The sequence below is a fragment of the Balaenoptera ricei genome, chromosome X (genome assembly GCF_028023285.1).
Source record: "Balaenoptera ricei isolate mBalRic1 chromosome X, mBalRic1.hap2, whole genome shotgun sequence".
NCBI lineage: Eukaryota > Metazoa > Chordata > Mammalia > Artiodactyla > Balaenopteridae > Balaenoptera > Balaenoptera ricei.
In genome coordinates this window covers 18,700,712-18,722,399 of record NC_082660.1, presented here as the reverse complement: position 1 = coordinate 18,722,399, position 21,688 = coordinate 18,700,712, and the positions used below count along the sequence as shown (strand labels likewise).

Sequence of the window (21,688 nt, the reverse complement as noted above, 5' to 3'; positions counted from 1 at the left end):
CGGTGCGCGGGCCTCTCACTATCGCGGCCTCTCTTGTTGCGGAGCACAAGCTCCAGACGCGCAGGCTCAGTAGTTGTGACTCACGGGCCTAGTTGCTCCGCGGCACGTGGGATCCTCCCAGACCAGGGCTCAAACCCGTGTCCCCTGCATTGGCAGGCAGACTCTCAACCACTGCGCCACCAGGGAAGCCCCAGCATTACTTTTTTTAATAAACGAGTTCTTGACATCTGCTGATGTGTTGACTAGAATTTAAACTACAGCCACATTTGTCTTGTCTTTAATTAAAAAGCAGCTATATATTACAGTATATTCTATTTTAGAATATAAAGGAGACTACAACAGTAAATAACACTACACCCATTAAAGTAACGTAACAGTGCTTGGATCTTATAACATTTCCTTAAAATGCAGCAAAAGTAGAGGTTGTTTTTAGTTATCGAGTTCAGTTTGCATGCTTTTAACAGTTACAAAGATGTTCAAAAAAACCAGGCATCCTTTCTCTACTAGAAAGTAATGATTGTGCTCAGAATTCACCATTATCACCCAGAATAAAAAATTTCTTTCCATTCCCTTCTTCCTCCCATACCGCATCCCCTAGTGTCTCCTGAATGTGTCTTCCACGGCCTGGCCCAACCTGATCCATCTCATTCCTAACTCTCAGCTCTTGGCAGGACCTACCTGTGTGTCATGAAATTCATCAGCAGATTTAGCCTCAGCCTCAAGCTAGTCTTCAAGTATAAAGTTATGCCACATATTAACAATACCATAGCTAGACAGCAGATACACTTGCTTTCTTTTCTAAAGTGAAAAAAAAAGAAAACCCTGGGACTTCCCTGGTGGCGCAGTGGTAAAGAATCTGCCTGCCAATGCAGGCGACACGGGTTCAATCCCTGGTCCAGGAAGATCCCACATGCCTCGGAGCAACTAAGCCCGTGTGCTACAACTACTAAGCCTGTGCTCTAGAGACCGTGAGCCACAACTACTGAAGCCCACGGCACCTAGAGCCCGTGCTCTACAACAAGAGAAGCCACCGCAATGAGAAGCCCGCGCACCGCAACGAAGAGTAGCCCCTGCTCGCCACAACTAGAGAAAGCCCGTGCGCAGCAACAAAGACCCAACGCAGCCATAAACAAAAATTAATTAAAAAAAAGAAAACCCTCTAATTCTATTTACCCCAAACTGTGTTCTAACAGTAGTAGTATCAACATTTTTAATCTTACACAGTATACAGAGACTTTGAAAGCATTATATAAGAGTCAGAGAGCGGGGGTTGAGTAGGATTCTTAGTGTCTATCTACCAATGCTGTTTTTAACCTCTATCACAAGAAAAATATTTGCTGAAAGCCAATCTAGTTCCCCCGTGAGTCTAACTCCTTTATTATTTTTCCCCCATGCCAATCCAACAAAAAAGAAAAAATGGACATATATTCATTTTTAAAGAGTATCTGTTTCATACCATGAACCTATCTCAGGAGGAGGAATGTTCTCGGTTGACACTTACTGTCTCAAAACAGACACTGGATATTTCATTTTTAATGCTTTGCCTACTACAAATTCATCGTAAATGAACTCATTCCATTGATAAAGCATAAAACCTTTTAAAAAACAACAGGGGGACTTCCCTGGTGGCGCAGTGGTTAAGAATCTGCCTGCCAACGCAGGGGACACAGGTTCAATCCCTGGTCCGGGAAGATCCCACATGCCGCGGAGCAACTAAGCCCATGCGCCATAACTACTGAAGCCCACGTGCCCTAGAGCCCACGCACCGCAATTACTGAGCCCACACGCCACACTACTGAAGCCCGCGCGCTCTAGGGCCCGTGTGCCGCAACTACTGAAGCCCGCACGCCTAGAGCCTGTGCTCCGCAACAAGAGAAGCCACTGCAATGAGAAGCCCGCGTGCCGCAACGAAGAGTAGCCCCCACTCGCCACAACTAGAGAAAAGCCCGCAGGCAGCAACAGAGAGCCAACACAGCCAAAAATAAATTTTAAAAATAAAATTTAAAAATTAAAAAATTTGAAAAAAAAAGCAAAACAGGATAACCCAGGGCTTCCCTGGTGGCGCAGTGGTTGAGAGTCTGCTTGCTAGTGCAGGGGACACGGGTTCGAGCCCTGGTCTGGGAGGATCCCACATGGCGCGGAGCAACTGGGCCCGTGAGCCACAACTACTGAGCCTGCGCGTCTGGAGCCTGTGCTCCGCAACAAGAGAGGCCACGATAGTGAGAGGCCCACACACCACGATGAAGAGTGGCCCCCGCTTGCCGCAACTAGAGAAAGCCCTAGCACAGAAACGAAGACCCAACATAGCAATCAATCAATCAATCAATCAATCAATCTTTAAAAAAAAAAAAAAAAAAAACAGGATAACCCAGTGATGTTGAACAATCCAGGTCAATATAACCTCACCTTTGATGTGGATTGTGACCCACAAGTACACTACCACGCTGTTACACGTACTTCCTTAGGTGAGTTTAAGCTGCTCTTGTGGCTGTGGGCCTCTCCACAACTGTCATCTATCTATGCATCAAAAAACTCAGAAAACGTCACAGCAGCATTCCAAAGTGGACTTTATTTTCACATCTAATATACCAATAAGAGTTGGAATAGAAAGAAGCTTCTGACTTTCAACTTTACAGTAAGGCCAAATCTTTTCCTATCCTTAGGTCAATTTTATAATGAAGAACTGGTGAATGTAATAGGTTGTGTGTCATTTACCACGGTGGTAAATGAAGTCATTACTGCTGTTCAAAAAAGGCCCTAAGGCCATCCTATTAGAAAGAGATAAATGGCACCGAGTGATATAACAGAACTAAAAAAAGACCAAGGAGACATCTTTGTTCTGTGAGATCAGAAGTGAGAAAGAGAAGACCTGGCTGAAATAAAACAACAGACACATGAAATTTCTCATTTGTAATTTTAATCGAAGCATTGCTATTCATTTTTTAAAGTCTTTCCTTATAAGCACCAAATTGTAATACCTATGTCAATTTGGGGGGGAAAGAAACTCCCGTCAAGAGCTTCCCTCCAGAAGAAAACAATGATATTCATTCCTCCAAACAACCAAATTCGAAGTCTACCAAAACAGAAACAAAAAAAGCCCACACAGAAAAACAAAAACAAAAACAAAAATCACATTCTAGGGGTTCAGTGCATTTAGCAGCCTTCACTGTGCTGTCTAATCATCCTTCAGCTGACTTTCAAAAAAATAACACCCTAGCTCATCAAAATATACATTTTGCATTTGACTTTTAAATTAAAAAATAATTAAAAAAAGGAAACTTGAAGGAATTCACAATCAATTGCCTGACTCCTTTCGATGTCATGTACAGCATACGAAGGTCAGGAAGGCTATTTGCAGCACACATGATTAGGGGAGATTGATTTTCAAGGTTTAGCTTTCTTCCAAACAGTGTAAAATACCCACCTGGACAAGGAGTCAAGGAATAAGCACAGGTAATTCAAGGAAGAACAGGCATCACTTAAAATCTGTTTACTGGCCTACAAACTGGAAGATGGATGAAAGCTTCAGCGCTTACAGCACTGTGGTAATGAGAATGAAGGCCTCTTAAACAAGGGCACTTTGCAGCCAGGATGCCCACCACCTGTGACGTCGTGGGCGGGGGGGGGGGGGGGGGGGTTGGCGGGTGAGCAAAGAAAAGATTAAAGGGACACAGATATTCTCTCAGGTAACACTTCTGCTTCCAAGGACTCTAAAATGTTTTGGGGAATTAGTACGAGAATGAGGAGGAGAGGAGAGACAAAGACAAGAGGGGGGTGAGAAGTGGGGTGGGGGGATGGGAGGAAGAGAGAAAGGAGGGAGGTGGGAGAAGGAGAGGGAGCTAGGAAGGGGGAAAAAGGTGGAAGGATGGAGAGGAAGAGGAACCAGAGGGGAGCCAGAGGGCGAAAGCCTTTTTTTCTCCAGGTGTCATCAACTGCCTTCTAAATTCTTTCAACGTATAAAGAAGAGCTGGCTTTAACAAATGCTCGCCAGTTCGCCAGGGAGAGGTGTCAAAGCTCTCCACAGGCCAGGAGGAACCTGGCCGCCCCTCCTCCCTGGGGGGCTGTCATGGTCACAGAGCTCAGGCTAGCAGACAGCCATGAAACCTGCTCTCCCAGGAAGCTAGACCCCGCCACCTCCGGTAAGGTAGCTTTGGTCTGCAGACCACAGTCCAGTTTTTAGGAGGAAGAAATGCACTATAAATTTCCAATGATAATGCTTTCATTTGGCTTTTCTCTGGGTTCTTTTCTTATTTCCCTGGACTAACTTTACTAAGTGGAACTAATGGAGAACATCAACATTAACTTTGTGATGCCCACCATTATTTTTAGCTCTATCTCTACTGCAAATCAGAATCAAGTGAAGTGTAGAAACTAATATTAAAGTAGGGTAATTTTAACATAAAAGGACAATGAGCTTCTTCAGTCAGCCTGCTCCAGCTGGGACCGTGTCTAGACTGGGGCTTCTGAAGCTTTAAAGTGCACATCAATCTCCTGGCAGGCTGGTCAAGACAGGTCAGTGGGCTCCACCCTCCAGTGTTTCTGATTGGGCAGCAGGCTGGGGCAGGGCTCGAGAAACTAGTTCCCAGGGGATGCCACAGGTCTGGGGACTGCCTGTGAGAACCAGTGGTGCCAGACCATTAAAACCACCTGAGAAGCTGTGTCAGGCCACACCCCAGCATCTAGGGGGGGTGGAAATCAGGGCCTTACATGTACTATACAACTAATTCTGTTTCTTTAAAATGTTAAACAGGCATGGTATTTACATAGAGGTTCTGATTTGGCAACACAGTGATGTGGTCAAAGGATACAATTCCAAGTATGAAGGGACACAGACGATCTCCTTCGAGAATTCCACAGGACAATACAGGCGCCCCAGTTGTTCTTCATAGAGTGACAGGGCTTCCGTCAAATTGACACAGTTCCCCTAAATCAAAGAGAGAAAAGCAAACAATAGGATTCTTAAGTCCTACTGAGGGTCCCACTCATTTGAAGGTCTCTAATAAATGAGCAATTCTAGCTTTAGATAAAAGTTCATTTCTGAAAATGAGATAAGGCTTCTGTACTTTCACAAATTGCACTGAGTTCTATTTATAGATCCATTAGCTCATTATCCTTCTACCTCATTTACCAAGCCATTTCAAATTATTCGACTATGAAGCAACAGAAAGCAGGAGACCAATTTCTCATTAGTGACACAGTCATTGTATCAACACCATGCAATTAGCAAAGATTCATACACATAACCCATTCAAAATAAGTTTTCCCAATAGTCACCACTGTGTTGAGAATGAAGTATCAAAAAGATAATGTTCTTGATTTCCAGAATAGCTTAAACTACAACCCTCTTAAGAGTCTAAGATGTTGACACAGAACTATATTCACACCTCTGTGCTTTTCCCCAAAATCTGTGATTTAAGGCATTAGAGAACAAAAGTCTATTCAGGATGTATACACTAAGGATATTCCCCAGTTCTACTCTTTATCAAACATTTTCTCTTGACTTCATTGTTCTAATTTTTCTCCCTTTTTTGCCACCCCTTTTCTGTCTCCCCAGCAGGTAGGAGTGCTCAATGAAATATAGTGGAAGTCTGCTGGGAAAGATTTATTTTTTGAAATGTGTTCTTTTTTTTAATTGTTGAAGTATAGTTGATTTACAGTATTATGTTAGTTTCAGCTGTACAGCAAAGGGATTCAGTTATATATACTATATATATTATATATAATATATATTTATCTTTTCAGATTACTTTCCATTATAGGTTATTACAAGATATTGAGTATAGCTCTCTGTGCTATACAGTAGGTCCTTGTTGTTTATCTATTTTATATATAGTAGTTTGTATCTATTAATCCCAAACTCCTAATTTATCCCTCCTCCTCCCCTTTCCCCTTTGGTAACTGTAAGTTTGTTTTCTATGTCTGTGAGTCTGTTTCTGTTTTGTATATAGATTCATTTGTATTATTTTTTAGATTCCACATATAAGTGATATTTGATTCTGGACAATCAAGGATAAATACAGGGATCCGGCTCCTTCAACTTTCTTCCAGCCTCCAACTTAGACGGGATATGTGGAGCTGCAGCAGCCACTCTATGACCATTAAAAAAAAAAAAAAAAGGTGAAGGGAATCAGAGATGCTGGCCAAGACATAGGAGAGCTGCTGAATGGATACAGTACCTGCCTAATTCTAGAGCAGTGATTCTCAATCTTTAATGTATGTATGAATCATAGGGGGACTTACTAAAATGCAGATTTTCATTCAGTAGATCTGGGGTAGGGTTTATCATTTGAGCACAATTTTCCCCCAAGAGCTTTTCATAATGGATTTAGAAAACAAGATGGGTATTTAATACCAACTACTTCCTCTTAACCTCTAAAATTCTTATATTTATTTATTTATTTATTTAATTTGGTTGCGCAGGCCTTGGTTGTGGCCGGCGTGCTCCTTAGTTGCGGTACATGTACTCCTTAGTTGTGGCCAGCAGGCTCCTTAGTTGCGGCTCACCAGCACCTTAGTTGCAGCACATGTACTCTTTAGTTGTGGCTGGTGGGCTCCTTAGTTGTGGCTCGAGGGCTCCTTAGTTGCGGTTTGCTGGCTCCTTAGTTGCAGCTCACAGGCTCCTTAGTTGCAGCATGCGAACTCTTAGTTGTGGCATGCATGTGGGATCTAGTTCCCCGACCAAGGATCAAACCCGGGCCCCCTGCATTGGGAGCGTGTAGTTTTAACCACTGTGCCGCCAGGGAAGTCCCAACCTCTGAAGTTCTTAACATTTGGAAGACAACTGAATATATGCGCTGATCACATTCCTTCATAAGAACTTTGCTATCAATCTGCCTCAAAATAGCCAAGTATAATGTAAGATGAAAATTATTCACAAATAAAGCAGCCTGTGATATAAGCATTCCTGAGGATGGCTTTCAAAACCAAAGAACCAGTCAGTCACGGGCAAGTGGGTAGACAGAACTATTCCAAGGGCTGGCCCGGGCGGTTTTAACCTAGCACATTCGCTCAGCACATCGTCATCTGTCAGTGCCAGCCTGTTTAGTAACCCATCATCTAGGGTCCTGCAGTGGGAACTGGCCAAAGTGCCCTTGGCCAGCATATAATTTGGTTTCAACATCAAGTTCACCATGAGAGTATATAAACACCACAAGTGTAATTTAAGATTCACAAATAGAAAACACTGCCCGGTTGTTTTTAGAACACCTCACTACCGGGGAAGCTATAGAATGGAAATGCCACCAAGGTTCACAGTTCAAGGTTTTCCTTGCCATCTTAAAAATGACACCACGCTCTCTCTTTACAGAGGGTATATGGGAAGTCCTCCTTACAAAGAATGTGGTAAAGAAATAGGATAGTTTCAATTTATGCTTCCCCAAAATTGTCAAAAAGCAGTTTAAAAAAGAAAAAAAAAACCCCACAGATACCTACCCAAAAAAAGTAATGTGATACATTTCACTTTTCTATATATTTAAATGGAACTACACTGTTCTTTTCTTAAGACACATGGGGGATGCATAATAACAATCTAATAGCAAAGAACTAAGAACTTTCTCCTTGCCTCATATTAGCTGTAGGTAACACTTGCTTTATTACTTTATAGATTTTAGTTCTGTTTGTATCTTTTAAACAGCTTGTGTGATTTCTGTAATATAAAAAGGTCTGGACTTCCCTGGTGGTCCAGTGGTTAAGTCTCCGCACTCCCAAAGCAGGGGGCCCGGGTTCGAGCCCTGGTCAGAGAACTTGATCCCACATGCATGCCGCAACTAAGAGTTCGCATGCCGCAACTGAAAAGATCCCACATGCCGCAACTAAAAAAGAAGTCTGGAAGAATACCTCCTTAATGACACCATTTTTATCTAGTTCAAAAGCAAGCAAAAACAATATGATGATTTAGGAGATCACACGTGTGTAAAACATCTATAAAGAAAGCACAAGAGTAACTGAAACAAAAAAATCACACTAAAAATGGGTTACACTTCCAGAAGGCGGGAGGGGATTAGGGAGGAATGCAGACGAGTCAAGCGTACTGGTAACATCCACGACTATGGGGGGACGGGGGAGTTAATATCTTTGTATCATAACCAATATGAATGTCACACACATATTTCTGTACTTTGAAATAACCTACAGTTTTTTTTTTTAATGGGGGAGGGGCGGGGAACCTGCCTCCTAGTCCCACAAAAGCAATTCTCCCCTGGATTCAAATTCCCCTGGCCTGCCAGAGGTGGATCGATGGATCCCCACACATTCCAGGACGCCTTCCCCAGCTTTGTGGCCCACAGACAAGGCTGTCTTCAACCAGCCACAGTGACACTAGTGACATCATGAACTTGCCATTGTGATGCAAGCAGTTTTAGGCAGGAACATTTAGCTTTTGTCAGTCACCAAGTTAACAAGCCAAACGACATTTTTGTCCCATCTTTAACCTTACTCCATTTCTAAGCTACAGGCTCAGGGAAGGGGGGTGGGTGTGAATTAAAGGTATCTCCTGAGCATACCACGTGGTAGTTGAAAAAAGTATTACACTGTGGGAATGACATCAGTACCTACTGAGTCAAACCACACTGCAGCTCTTGACTACTGCTTCTTCAAAGGCCTACGCCCCCTTGGTCCATATGACACATTCAACCACCCAACATACTGTGGGATTCCCGGGTATCATAAAGAGAGATTGCCTTGAGTTTCCAACTATAATGAATGTGGGGGTGGGAAGCATGTCCTAATACATCTTTTGGACAATTGTTAGAAACCAGCACAGCCTTGAGTATTTAAGGTGATTTTTAGTAAAAGTTGGTTGGCAAAGGCCAGGTTATCAAAGCCTGAATCATTAGTATTTAGGAATGGGCGGGGATGATCTGTCAAGTAAGCCTTTCTATTAGTTGTCCATACTGAGAAAGCAGTTCCCCAAGAAAGCAGTCTACCAGGTAAATACAACAAAAGAAAACAGTCGTGCTTTCTTCCTAACTGTACCTATTCTCTACTCAAACTGACTGGTCTGCAGTAGATCCAAATTGTTTTCAGCCACTTTTGATTAAAGATGCCAGAGCCTCACATTCTCCCCAACTTAAGCTCCATGAGACTTCTATTTGCAGAAACATAAAAAGAACCAAATTCTATCAATATATGCTCTGCTTGAGAAATATCCAACTCACTGAATTTGGGTTGCTTTTATAAGAATAAGACCACTTGGTTTGAGCAGGTTTCATTGTAGAGTTCCTGTAAAGCAGGGGTCAGAACCCTTTACAGGGTTCCTGTAAAGGGCCAGACAGAAAATATTTTAGGCTTTGCAGATCATATAGTTTTCACCAAAAGTACTCCAAAGCTGCCGCTGTAGCAAAAGCAGCCGTGGACGCTCTATAATGAATGGGCATGACTGTGTGCCAAGAAAACTGCAAAAACTAGCAGTAGATGAGATCTGGCCCGTGGTTTACGGACCCCTGGACCCCTGGCTTTTAAAAAGTCAATTCTAGAATGTGTTTTAAAAATCATTCTTAAGGATCGGGGTAAAAAAAAGTCCATTCGTAGACAGTTGTCTGTTCCCTTGAAGCTTGCCAACACTTTCACCAAGTGCAAGGTCCAGGATTAATTACCCGTGCAGGGGGAGGAGGAAGAAAACAGGACGGGACGGAAACCAATTCAAGGTGTCTCTTAAGTTGCCAAGCTGTTTTCGGCACTATGAATCTCAGATCCCGTAAACTGTCTGGGGTCTGCTTAAAAATGCCTCCTCGGGAGAATAAAGTTAGGACCTTTCTAGTAGTTCTTGACATTTAACTATAATAATGCTTTTAAAAAGTTGGGGGGGAGGTGGAATTCTCCTGAAAATGCTGAAGAATTAATTACAGGGACCAGAGTACAATACTGTTTATCTTCTGCTTATGAATCAAGGGATTTTTGTACCAAGTAAAAAGACGGATCATCAATTAGCTGCTTTTGCTGTCATTTTCGAAGTGTTAAGGACTTTAGTAGGTTATATATATATGTATTTTTTACATATCAAGAAATACTAACTTCAGACCTTTTAAAATTAAGAATCCTCTAGAAAATGAGGAAAATACAATTTGCTTCCACCTGGTGGCAGCAGCTCATACTACAGCCAGAGCAGTTTATGAAATTAGGTTGATGGCTTTTCCACTAAGAATCTCCTAGAGGATGAGGGGAAAAACCACGGTCTGTGTCTCCATCTAGTGGCAGCAACTCATACTACAGCCAAGCCAAAGCAGTTTATGAAATTATGCTGATGGCTTTTCCACGAAGAATTTCCTAGAGCAGCGGTCCCCAACCTTTTTGGCACCAGGGACCGGTCTTGTGGAAGACAATTTTTCCACGGAAGGGTGGGGGGATGGTTCAGGCTGTAATGCGAGCAACTGGGAGCGGCCGACGAAGCTTCGCTGGCTCACTCGCCACTCCCCTCCTGCTGTGCAGCCCGGTTCCTAACAGGCCACGGGCCGATACCGGCCCTTGGCCCAGGAGTTGGGGACCCCTGTCCTAGAGTCTGGGGATGGGGGGAGAAATCACAGTCTGTGTCTCCATCTGGTGGCAGCAGCTCATACTACAGCCAAAGTCCAAATTTAATAAATCGGAAGGTTGTGGTAACAGGACACAACAGAACTCATTAATTCTCTAAAAATGACAGGCCAGCTATTTACAAACTTACTGCTTGAGAACATAATCCAATTATACTGGTCTGTCCTTGAAATTTTTTTCAGTACAATACGGCTTTATTTATCCACTTCTCTATTACATCTTCAACTACTTCCTTCCATATTGACAATGTTGGGGGTGACAGAATTAAAATATTGCATAATTGCTCAATTGCTTTATGCCACATTACAAATATAACAACCTCAGAATAACAGTACTAATACCATCACCACCAACATGATTACTGAAAATACACAAAAGATTTTTGCATATACTTGTCCCAGTCTCCCCCACTCACCACTATTTTTAGTAGTTGTACTATCCCTACATCGTCAGAGCATACAGCCATTACATACTATACGCACTCCCTTTTAACCTTCATTTAGTCTTAATTTTACAAGTAACTAAATAGTTAGTGCTACCATTAGTCTTTATGTCAATGTCTCCTTAAGTATTCTGGCTGTGTGAAGCACAAAACATAAAATTTGAGAGTTCTGGGGAAAAAACACTTAAGTAAGTCTATACCTGTGTAAAATATTTCCCATCCTGTTTCAATACTTTCATTGAGAGGTCAAGAATCAGTCTGAGAAACTCCCATGTGGAATCTGGATGTAAAAAAAAAAATTAAGTTTTATAAATATGAGTTTACATACATCAGAAACAACATCTAAAGTCAAACATTCACATTAATATCAACAATACAAAAAATAAAAAAAAGAAATAGCCATGAGCTTCTTAAGACCCAATATTTGAGGGCTTATTCATGAATGACAGCATACTGTCACATATTTTGTGTCTTGGACACATGTGCACATTCACGCATACACAAGCAAGATCAAAAGCAAATGTGCATGTACGTAGCAGTGTCCTCACCATACCCATAGAGATTTGACACAAAGGCAGTGGTTGAAATCTGAAAGACAACAGCTTTAAGTAAGGGGGAAAGCAGCAACATCTCAAGAGAGAAACTGCAAGGGTGAGGGTCAGCGAGGGTCATCAGGTGGTGATCCGAGTCTGGAAACTCAGCAGGAAGACAAGGTAATAGAAGAAACATGAACACTGAAATCCTAAGCTAGCAGTGATTTCGAGTTGTGGTCTGAGAAGGGGAACTGTCTCTGTCTGGTGTTGCTTAGAAAGGTCACCATATTGTCCCAGTACAGGTTAAAAAAATCACAGTATGTAAAAATAAGTTATCCAACAAGCTAATGTCTCAATGGTATGATTATGAGTTATTTTATTTCATGCTTATTTCAAACAACTGAATTAATTTTGCTCATTTAATGGCAAAACAGGATTTGACCAAAGCCAAATCTAGCCATCTTTCCACCTCTGGCCTCCATTTAACTACCTTTAATAAATGAAGGAACTTCACTAGACAATCTCTTAAGATCCTTTCATTCTCACATGGTGCCAAGAAAAACATTTCCATGAACATTATCTTGGTTAAAAAGAAAAAACAGAATCTACCTTCTTCCGGAGATGTGGAGATTGGAACAGCTGTCAAATCATTAATCACATAATCAAACTCTCTCCCTTCTTTGGCGTACCTCTTCAGTACTGGAATACAGTCTTCTATTAGAACCTTCCAGAGAGAACAGAAATAGATGCGGGTGAGCCAACACATATGGAAGTAGTTAAACACTTGTAGAAGGAAAGGGGAGACGCATGCGGGGGCTGAGGGCCACAGCACCCTGCCGCACAAGCAAAAATGACTTCCACCCATACCTGCTAAGAGCTAAAATTCAGGACCTACTACTGCATGCTTTACAACTCCTCATAGGTACTATTACCATCCCCATTTTACAAATAGAGACACAAATGAGAGAGGTCACAAAGCCTGCTCAAAGGCACCCAATAAGAAACGGACCCAAGAAGCACACCTAGATCTGAAAACCAAGTTCACACTTTTAACTCTAATCTATACTGCCTCTCCTACTACATGTATTTTCTTCTACTTTTAGTTTTTCTTTTGTACTAAGCACTGAATGACTTTGTTGTCTACTGATTTATTTTTTGCATCTTACCTCTAATACCTCAAGTACTGATGGTAATAAAGCCATGTGATAAATGCCAGCTCTCACAATCACAGAGTTATTAACAAGCAGAGTATAGCAGGTAGGAGCTGGAATTCTCATACAGACCCTTTACAGTAAATACAGGAAATAAGTTTGGGGTTTGCCGTATCTTTGGAGTATTGAAACTATGTGCTTAGGGACCCACCTAGCTGTAGGCAAATTCCTGAACAAGAAAGGGGTTATTCTCCTTGTCTTTTCATTTTTCTACTTACAAAAAACATGTTCGTGTTAAAAAAAAAAAATGACATGTAACAAGTCAGAAATCGAGCTTGCCGCAATTCCCTAAGATAAACTATTCCAGATCTTTTCCTATAAATGTTCTTACACATATCCTCAAAACCACAATTCTTGAAGAAACTGGATCTTCCTGTCCAGTTGTTACATAACTTGTTTCCTTTAATGCATCAAGTGCAACCACGCAAAGATCTAGAAGGCACTAACACCTCAGCTGCCTCCAACTACATATCAGTCTTGTTTGATATGCTCAGTTTTCCCTTGTGCTCAGATGAAGTCTTGTGCACATTCACCCGCACATAAACACAAATGCTTGTTCTCGTTTGTATAACTAGGATTACACACATCGTTCTGAACTTGGCAACTTTTACCTAACACCATTCCAGGTAATGTTTTTTTAAAAATGTAACATACCACTAAAAATGCTATATATTCTTACCATCTTCAAGTCTTGGTCTCTACAAACACAGCCATAACAAACCTCCTGTATAGATGACTGTTGCCTGGATGCCCAAACACTGGGTTGCCAGAACAAAAGGCATGTGTACTTTAATTTTTAATTCTGAAGGCAATTCTTGCTCCAAAAAGCACCTGTGTCCTTGCAGCCTTCCCAGTACTGGATGTTGTCCCTGTTGTTTTATTTTGTTGAGTCCCTTGCTAACTTTTCACAAGAACTTCACGCCACCAATAGGGGTAAGCAGCCTGTCATAAGTTTGCAGGCTAGTTGACTTTCGTCTTCTGAAAAGTACCAATGAAAGCGAGTCTCCCTAAAGCCGAAATCCTCTGCCAATTTTATGATTAACCTCTCTATCCAAAACTTTATTCCCTTTCTTGTCCCACACCTGTTCCCCTCAAGTCTGAGGAGTATCAAAAAAGGTGGGGGTGGGGGGGGTGGGGGGTGTTGAAACTGAGCAGGGCCCTGCGGGCCCTCCCGAGTACAAAACCTTTCTGTATCCCTACACCTAACAATCTGATACTTAACTCTGGGATCTTCGAGACGAACTAAGGCCCCCACCCACGTGGAGGCTGGTAACTTCAGGCTGAGCACAAGCACATGGACCCCAGACTGGATGGAACCAGAAGACTGATGACTGAGAATCCAGTACCACCACCCACCGGGTTACCTCACCACCAACCAATCAGAAGAAAACTACACACCCTGCAGCCCTCCCCTCAAATTTGCCTTAAAAAACTCTTCCCTGAGGGGCTTCCCTGGTGGCGCAGTGGTTGAGAGTCTACCTGCCAATGCAGGGGACACGGGTTCAAGCCCTGGTCTGGGAAGATCCCACATGCCGCGGAGCAACTAGGCCCGTGAGCCACAACTACTGAGCCTGCGCGTCTGGAGCCTGTGCTCCGCAACAAGAGAGGCCGCGATAGTGAGAGGCCCGCGCACCGCGATGAAGAGTGGCCCCCGCTCGCCGCAACTAGAGAAAGCCCTCGCACAGAAACAAAGACCCAACACAGCCATAAATAAATAAATAAATAAATAAATAAATAAAAACTCTTCCCTGAAAACCCATTAGAGCTTGAGCTGCCTGTCCTTGCTTGGCCCTTGCAATAAACCTTTCTTTGCTCCAAACGCTGAAGTTTCAGTTTGTTCGGCCTCACTGTGTATCAGGCACATGAATTTGGTTTCACCAGTTTTGATGAGCCAGCCAAGACCCTGTGTCCCTGAGTCCCCAACAGCCACCAGAGCTCATTTCACTCAGAGGAACTTGGAGGGACTCTCCCTGGCGATGCCAGATGCCAGCCCTTTCGGCACAGGACTGTTTAGAACCAAGAAACATTCTGACCTACGGCCCACCTTAGGTATCAGTTTGGGGTGAGTCTCTCCAGCATGCGTGAGCTAGGAATTCTACCGGCTCCGTCTAGGTTCATTCCCTTTCAGGAAGTGAGCCACTCTGGGCTCATTGTGAGTCAATCTGATTCTCTTTTGGGAGTCAGACGAATCTGTTTGGAGGCCTCCATCAGGGAGTGGGAAAGCAATTTTGAACTATACCTCATCTGATCTCTTGTCTATGCGACCATATTTGTTTTTTATATCTGTGTATCAGTCAGTACTTGCATTGGCTGGTTGAGATATCTCTGGTAATGGAGCTCACACTGACACCAGGGTTATTCTTCCCTATTGCACTGGCTTTGCCTACAGCAAAGAAATCTTCCCTTCTAGTTACAAAAAACATGTTCATGTAAAAAAAAAAAAAATCATATGTAACAAGTCAGAAATCGAGCTTGACACAATTCCCTAAGATAAAGGGACTAGGCTTGGTCATTTGGCTTCACCTCTGATAGGGCATTGGTTGGCTATCTCCCTTTCTGGGGCTAGGGAACTGTGACCCTGAGAGATTGCTCTGCATTGCACTGGTTTGCTCTTTGCTTGGTATTTGACACCACCAGCCATGAATAACTGTGGATGACCACAGCTCTGCACCATCCTGTAGTCCCCTAGAGTACATTTTGCAGAACTGGGAGATCAGCTTTGCTCCCATGAATGAAAGAAAATGATATTTCATCCTAACACTGCCTGGCCTCAGTACGCCTTGGGATCTGGACAACAATGGCCCTCTAAATTATAACAGCATCTTTCAACTAGAACTGTTTTATAAAAGGGAAGTGAAATGAGGTGAAATTCCTTACGTATACGTATAGGCTTTTATGCTATGTTGTATCTAAGTGAGCCTTTTGGAACTGGTTTGGCTTTTATTTTGGGTGTGGGCATGAGTGTCTCGGTACACGAGTCCCAATCCTGTTCTCTCTTCCTGGTTTTAACCCTCATTAAGGGAGTCATGGTGACCTGAACGCTGATTCAAGTTCATCTGGGAAGGGAAGCATGTGAATGTGCGTGAGTGATATGTATTACTGTCTATTACTGTTATTGATTTAAACCGTAATGGCTACTTTAAAACTGAAGGAAATCGCACCCTGAAAATGGCTAAGATGGGGCTCTTTTGACATTCCAAAACTGGTTTCTGTGTGTGCAGTTAGTAGAGGTTAGCTACTACCTTCGAGATGAAAATGATCTACCTGGGCTCTCAGAAACTTTAATTGTCTGTGATCCGAGACTGGGGTGGAGGCGGGGGGGACGACAGGGACAGGGAAGGGGGCTTTTTAACGCAAACAGGAAAACTTTTACATCTGTGTCTATATAGGCATATGTATGTCTATGTGTACATTATAAATATGTGTCTATCTCCAAATGGCATTGCCAAGATTGGTTTGTGGATGAGTTCCATTTAACTGACCTAAAAGAAATTATGTGCTTATTTAAATTCTCAGAAATATAAAAAACTAGTTAGAGTAAATTTCAGGTTCATGTGATCTGGGAAATATTATTAAATTGATATTTGGTATTAAATCTAGCTTAAGCATGTTGGTTTAATATACACATCTTTAGAGTCATCAGTATTAAGTATAATACTTTTATGGCATCTAGGGTTACTGCAAGTCAGTAAGTTCATATTGTTATAAAATTTGTCAACAAGAAAAACAACTTGATGAGACATTTGAGTAAATTAAATGTAAATTAGGTAAGTTTTCTAGGTGAAACTTTCTTTTCAAATGTTTAAAAAATAAGGGAAATATTTCAACATACAAGGAAAGTAGGATGTGTTTACAGTAAAAGAAGGTATGAAGAATGGAAGTGTGTTTTGTTAAAGGGAAAAAGGTAATTTTGTCCGAGAGCTGGTTGTTTCTGAATAGAAAAGAAAATAAAGGACAAAATAACATGGGTACAGAAAGTATTAGAACGTTTGTGAAAAAGAAACACTTAGAAAAGTTTTGTACATGATCAGGATTGGCTAAGATTGGATTAAATTTAAGTAAATAAATTTTGTTATCAAGAATAGGCTGATGCAAGACTGGAGTTTGGTTTTTTGGTTTTCTCTCTCTGCTGGCAAAACAAAGTTTTCTTAGAATGCTAAGCTGCTTTCAATAACAGATTGTGAGTTTTTTTGCCTTTCTGAGGGATCTGACTGTAACTTTCTATATTTGCCTTTGAGATCTTTTATTGTCATTTTGGTTAGGTGAATGGGTATTGTTTCACAATGACCTATGATCTTATTTGACCAGGTGTTTTGAAACTTTTTAATATTTTTGACAAACGTCCCAAATACCAGACTCTAACCGAAGTTAGAGTTTCAAAGTTTTGACCTCCAGCTAACTTTAGGATGCTTCAGAAGAACCCTAAGGCATCTCAGAGATTAAATGAACTAGGATACTTCAGTATGTTAAATTACATGGGAAGCATTGTCAAATGAATGTTAAGCCTTATCAGGTTATACGGTATGGGCAAATGTTTTTATATTCTTAAAATTATATGAAACACAACATTATAAATCAACTATACTCCAATAAATTTTTTTTTAATCATATGGAATTTCTCAAAGTCTGGTGTGTCCTGATAAAATGTTACTCATAATTCTAGTTATTATAACCAAGTTTTTTGTCAATTACATTGGGATCAGGTGTTTAACCGTACCTTTTAAGTCTTGTCACTCAGACAGTTACTGTTTTACTGTTTTTGCAAAAGTGCTTCATCTTCATGAAGATTCATAGAAAGGACTTTTTGACATGTCCAAGTTTCATAAATTTCAGATCATATCGATGAACTGGATAAGCAATTACAGAATCCTAACAGAAAAACCTGGTGGCTTCATAAACACTGTTAACAAAAAGGATTACTGAGTGAACTGGTGAATATGGTTATAATTTTTATGGTTTTTGTCTAAAATACTACTGGTTTTGATCTGTGTTTTCCAGATATAAGGAAACACTTCCCCTCAAGCTAATTATGACTTACAGCAATGAAACAATGATTTTTTTTTCCTACCTGAACCCTCCAAAAATTGGCAACCCAGATTTCCCAGCAACCTTATCAAGGTGAACAAGAAAGGTCACTACCTGACAAGCGCAGGAGTCTCAAGATGTTTTGGAGACCTCTAGAAGAGAGGAATTCACCCAGATCTACAGACATGGCAGGCAGAATCTGTGGCAAGCCCGTGGCATAGCTTTCCTGGCCCTGAGGGGCCTTTTAAAAATTCAGTCTGGGATTCCTTATGAAAAGTTCCAGCACAGCCAATTTAAAGGATCAATTACACGTATGTAAATAATCAGACCAAGTTTGTGAAAGTCTGACTTTAATAATTTGGCTAAAATATTTGGTAAAAAATGAGGGTAATTTTGGAGAAAGATTGTTTCAATAGATATTAAATTCTAGTTCTGTTGGGGTCTGTATTTATTGCCTAAGACTTACTTCCCAGATAGCTCCTTGTTATATAGTTGTAAAGTTTAATCGAATTATTAAAGACACTGAGTTTGTTTCTGAAGCTTATAACAGCAATCTATCTTGAGATGAAGATCAGATGTCCCATGACCTGTGTGTGACAAGGCCCTATCAAAATTGAAAGCTACTGTGTTAACCATACTGTTGCCCCCAATGTTCAGGATAGAAAGAAAACTTTCTAGTGAAGTTGTCAGGGTATAACTAACTACTCATACATGACATATATCACTGCTAGCTTTAAGTCTACTGCTAAAAGCACATACACACTGCTTGTGTTACAATTCGGTATAATTTAACAAAATGTGTAGCCTATGAAATGTTTCCCCATTAGCATACCTCTGAGCCTGCTGACAGTATCTGATTAGTTTTCCCCCAAAGTAGATACCTAGGCAAATTTATATAAACAAAAAGGAGGCCTAGCACAGAGGAACATGAGGGACCCAGGGGGAGGCAGCAACCACCCTGACATCGAGGGACAAGTACTTTGGTCTACTGAAAGATTTGCAATCAAAAGGGGAAATGATAGAAAAATCTTCACATATGGAAGTATGGGGGAGTCATTCTGGCTTCTACAAGGTTTAACTTAAACTTTACTGACCAGAGTGGCCTGGTCATATGGTACACATGCTTTGGCCATTGAGGAGGGGAATGAATTTGTCAAGTCAAAATGGAAGAGCTGTGGTTCAGACATCCAAGGTAGAACTAGGTGGCCTTTGAGGACATGATTTTAGACACATCTGTCTTGTTGAGACCTTGAATTTTCTGAACTGTATCACTCTGGGATACCACCAGCCATTATCAAAGTAGCGCCCGCTGGCAGCTGCAACCTTATCTCAAGGTCTCCTCTTGTAACTATTAAATTTTTTAGACAACAAAATTGCTTTAGATCATACATTAGCAGAAAAAGGAGACATGTAATGGCCAATAGCTCCTTTCATGTATGTTAATATCACATCAAAAGTTATAACCTACTTAGGGGGAGACTTGTAACCAGTTAATCTAATTTTATCTAAGTGCCAGGTCCAGATTGGTTTTCAGGCTCATTCTCCTGAATTTCTCAGGGAATGATATCTATTTTCCAAAGTCTGTTTGGGTTGTCACTACTCCTCCTAACTAGATCTGGCACACCAAAACAGTGGACTAAAGAACTGAGATCTTTTTTTTTTCCAAAGATTTTTTTTGATGTGGACCATTTTTAAAGTTTTTATTGAATTTGTTACAATATTGCTTCTGTTTTATGTTTTATTTTTTTGGCCATGAGGCATGTGGGATCCTAGCTCCCAGACCAGGGATCGAACCTCTACCCCCCTGCATTGGAAGGCAAAGTCTTAACCACTGGACCACCAGGGAAGTCCCAGGAACTGAGATCTTAATCATACAAGACTCTGATTCAAGACTTGGAACTTGGGAGTATTTCCAACTCAGTGTCCATTCCCCACGGTGAGGCAGGACTATGCCCCATTTTAGCAGGAAGTAGCCAGACAGGGCATCACCCCATTCCCTCAAAGATTTGGAGAAGGTTGAAACAGGGGTGGGGGATTAAAACTGAGTCATCTCCCCAGCCCCCAAAAGTGGACTCCCTAGGCGGAGTTTATGATTAACCTCTTTATCCAAAAGTTTATTCCCTTTCTTATCCCACACCTGTTCCCATCAAGACTGAGGAGTATCAAAGAAAAGGGGGAATTTAAAGTGAGTGGGGCACCGCAGGCCCCTCCCAGGTACAAGTCTTTCTGTGTCCCTATAGATAACAATCTGATACATAACTTAGCTCTTAACCAGGAACTAAAGCCACCACCCAGGCAGAGGACAATAACTTCAGGCTGCGCACAAGCACATGGACCCAGCCTGGTTGAAACAAGATGGCTGATGATTGAGATTTCTGGACCACCACCCTGTTACCATCAACCAATCAGAGGAAGGTCACACACCCTGCAGCCCTTCCCCCAAATTTTGCCTGTAAAACCACTTCCCTAGACACCACCAGGGAGTTCGGGTCTTTATAACATGAGCTGCCTGTTCTTTGCTTGCCCTTTGCAATAAACTTTGCTCCCAATTCCATTTCAGTTGGTTTGGCCTCACTGTGCACTGGGCACTCGAACTTGGGGTCTACAACACCAGTTCATATCCTTTACACCTTTAGTTAATATTTTAAAATTTTAGTAGGGGCTCTTTGTATTATTAAAGGGATTAACTCCCTATCATGTTTGTTACCATTATTTTCAGACTTTTGGCTTTGTTTATATAGTATGATGTTATTAGTTACTGGTTTCTTGTCTTTCATTATGAGGTTTCCAAACTCCAAGGTTAGATACTCTAAATTTCTCTAAATGTATTAGTTTTAGTATCTAGAGCTTAAGTCATCTGAAATTATTTTTTCTATGGCTTCTAGGGTTAATTTTGTTCTCATGCAGACGGACAGCCCATTATGTCAACATTTACTAAATCAACTAAATCTTTTCCCAAACTGAAAACACCTTAGTCCATATATTAGCTTTGTGTCTACACATACACCAAGGTGTGGGCAACTCTGTGCCATACTTCTATATTTGTCATCATCATACTTCCTATTTGCTTACTGTACTTCACAGTAAATTAATAAGAGGGCAAATCTCCCTTCACTGTGATCATTTTTAAATTTTTTCTTGGCTAGTCTTAGATAATTATGGTTTCAAGAGAACTTCAAAATCATTTGGTCTAATTCTAAAAACCCCCTTGGGGATTATGGTACTTTTTCATCTAAGAAATAACTTGTCTCTCCACATATTCACACTTCAGTTGCTTGTCTTTCAATAAGATCTTAACATAATTCTATCAGTCTCAAAATCATTCTTGTTAAACTTATTCCTAGTATTAACTGGTCATTATTTTGAAAAGGATTTCTGGCCCACACTCAATTTCCATTCAAACTTTTGCATTTAGAATAAGGAAAAAAGTTTTAGTCTGCCTTTCTCCCATCACTACACCAAATTCTCATGAATTCAACTTGTTTTCTAGATGAGTTTTCTGTATTTTGTGAGCACTCATATACTCTGCAAGTAATGTGATTCTGTCTATGTTTATAATGTTCTCATTTTCCTACCTTACTGCATTAAGGACTCAAAAACAAGCTTAAACAGAGCATCCTCTTCTAGTTCCTAGTTTTAGTGGAAACCGCTTATGTATTTTGCCATTTAATACAGTATCTTTACATTTCTGATCGTTTCTACTATGTTTAGGTAGTTTCCCTTCTCTTGCAATTTTCTTACCAAGTTTTTATTAAGACTGCTAAATATTCTCAAATGGTTTGTCACCTGTTAATACCAAATTATTTTATTATTTTTATAATGGATTGTGTTGATAATATAGATTTATGGATTGTGTTGATAACAGATTTAAGATTCATATCTTTATACTTAACTAAATTTTTTTTGAACATAATTGAAAATTCTTTAAACTGCTAGATTTACTGCTTGTA

General features: G+C 41.0%; 1 protein-coding gene across 1 annotated transcript in view; it reads right to left on the bottom strand.

Annotated features, from left to right (window-relative positions):
- Positions 1-2,900: 2,900 nt before the first annotated feature.
- The window catches only part of SMS (spermine synthase), a 49,025-nt gene continuing 30,237 nt past the window's right edge, over positions 2,901-21,688 (bottom strand). The window contains exons 8-11 of the mRNA XM_059910177.1: positions 12,112-12,226; positions 11,170-11,249; positions 4,809-4,924; positions 2,901-3,424 (exon numbers count right to left, since the gene is read on the bottom strand). Coding sequence (XP_059766160.1) covers positions 3,385-3,424; positions 4,809-4,924; positions 11,170-11,249; positions 12,112-12,226 — 351 coding nt within the window. The 3' untranslated portion in view covers positions 2,901-3,384. The remainder of the gene's footprint in view (positions 3,425-4,808; positions 4,925-11,169; positions 11,250-12,111; positions 12,227-21,688) is intronic.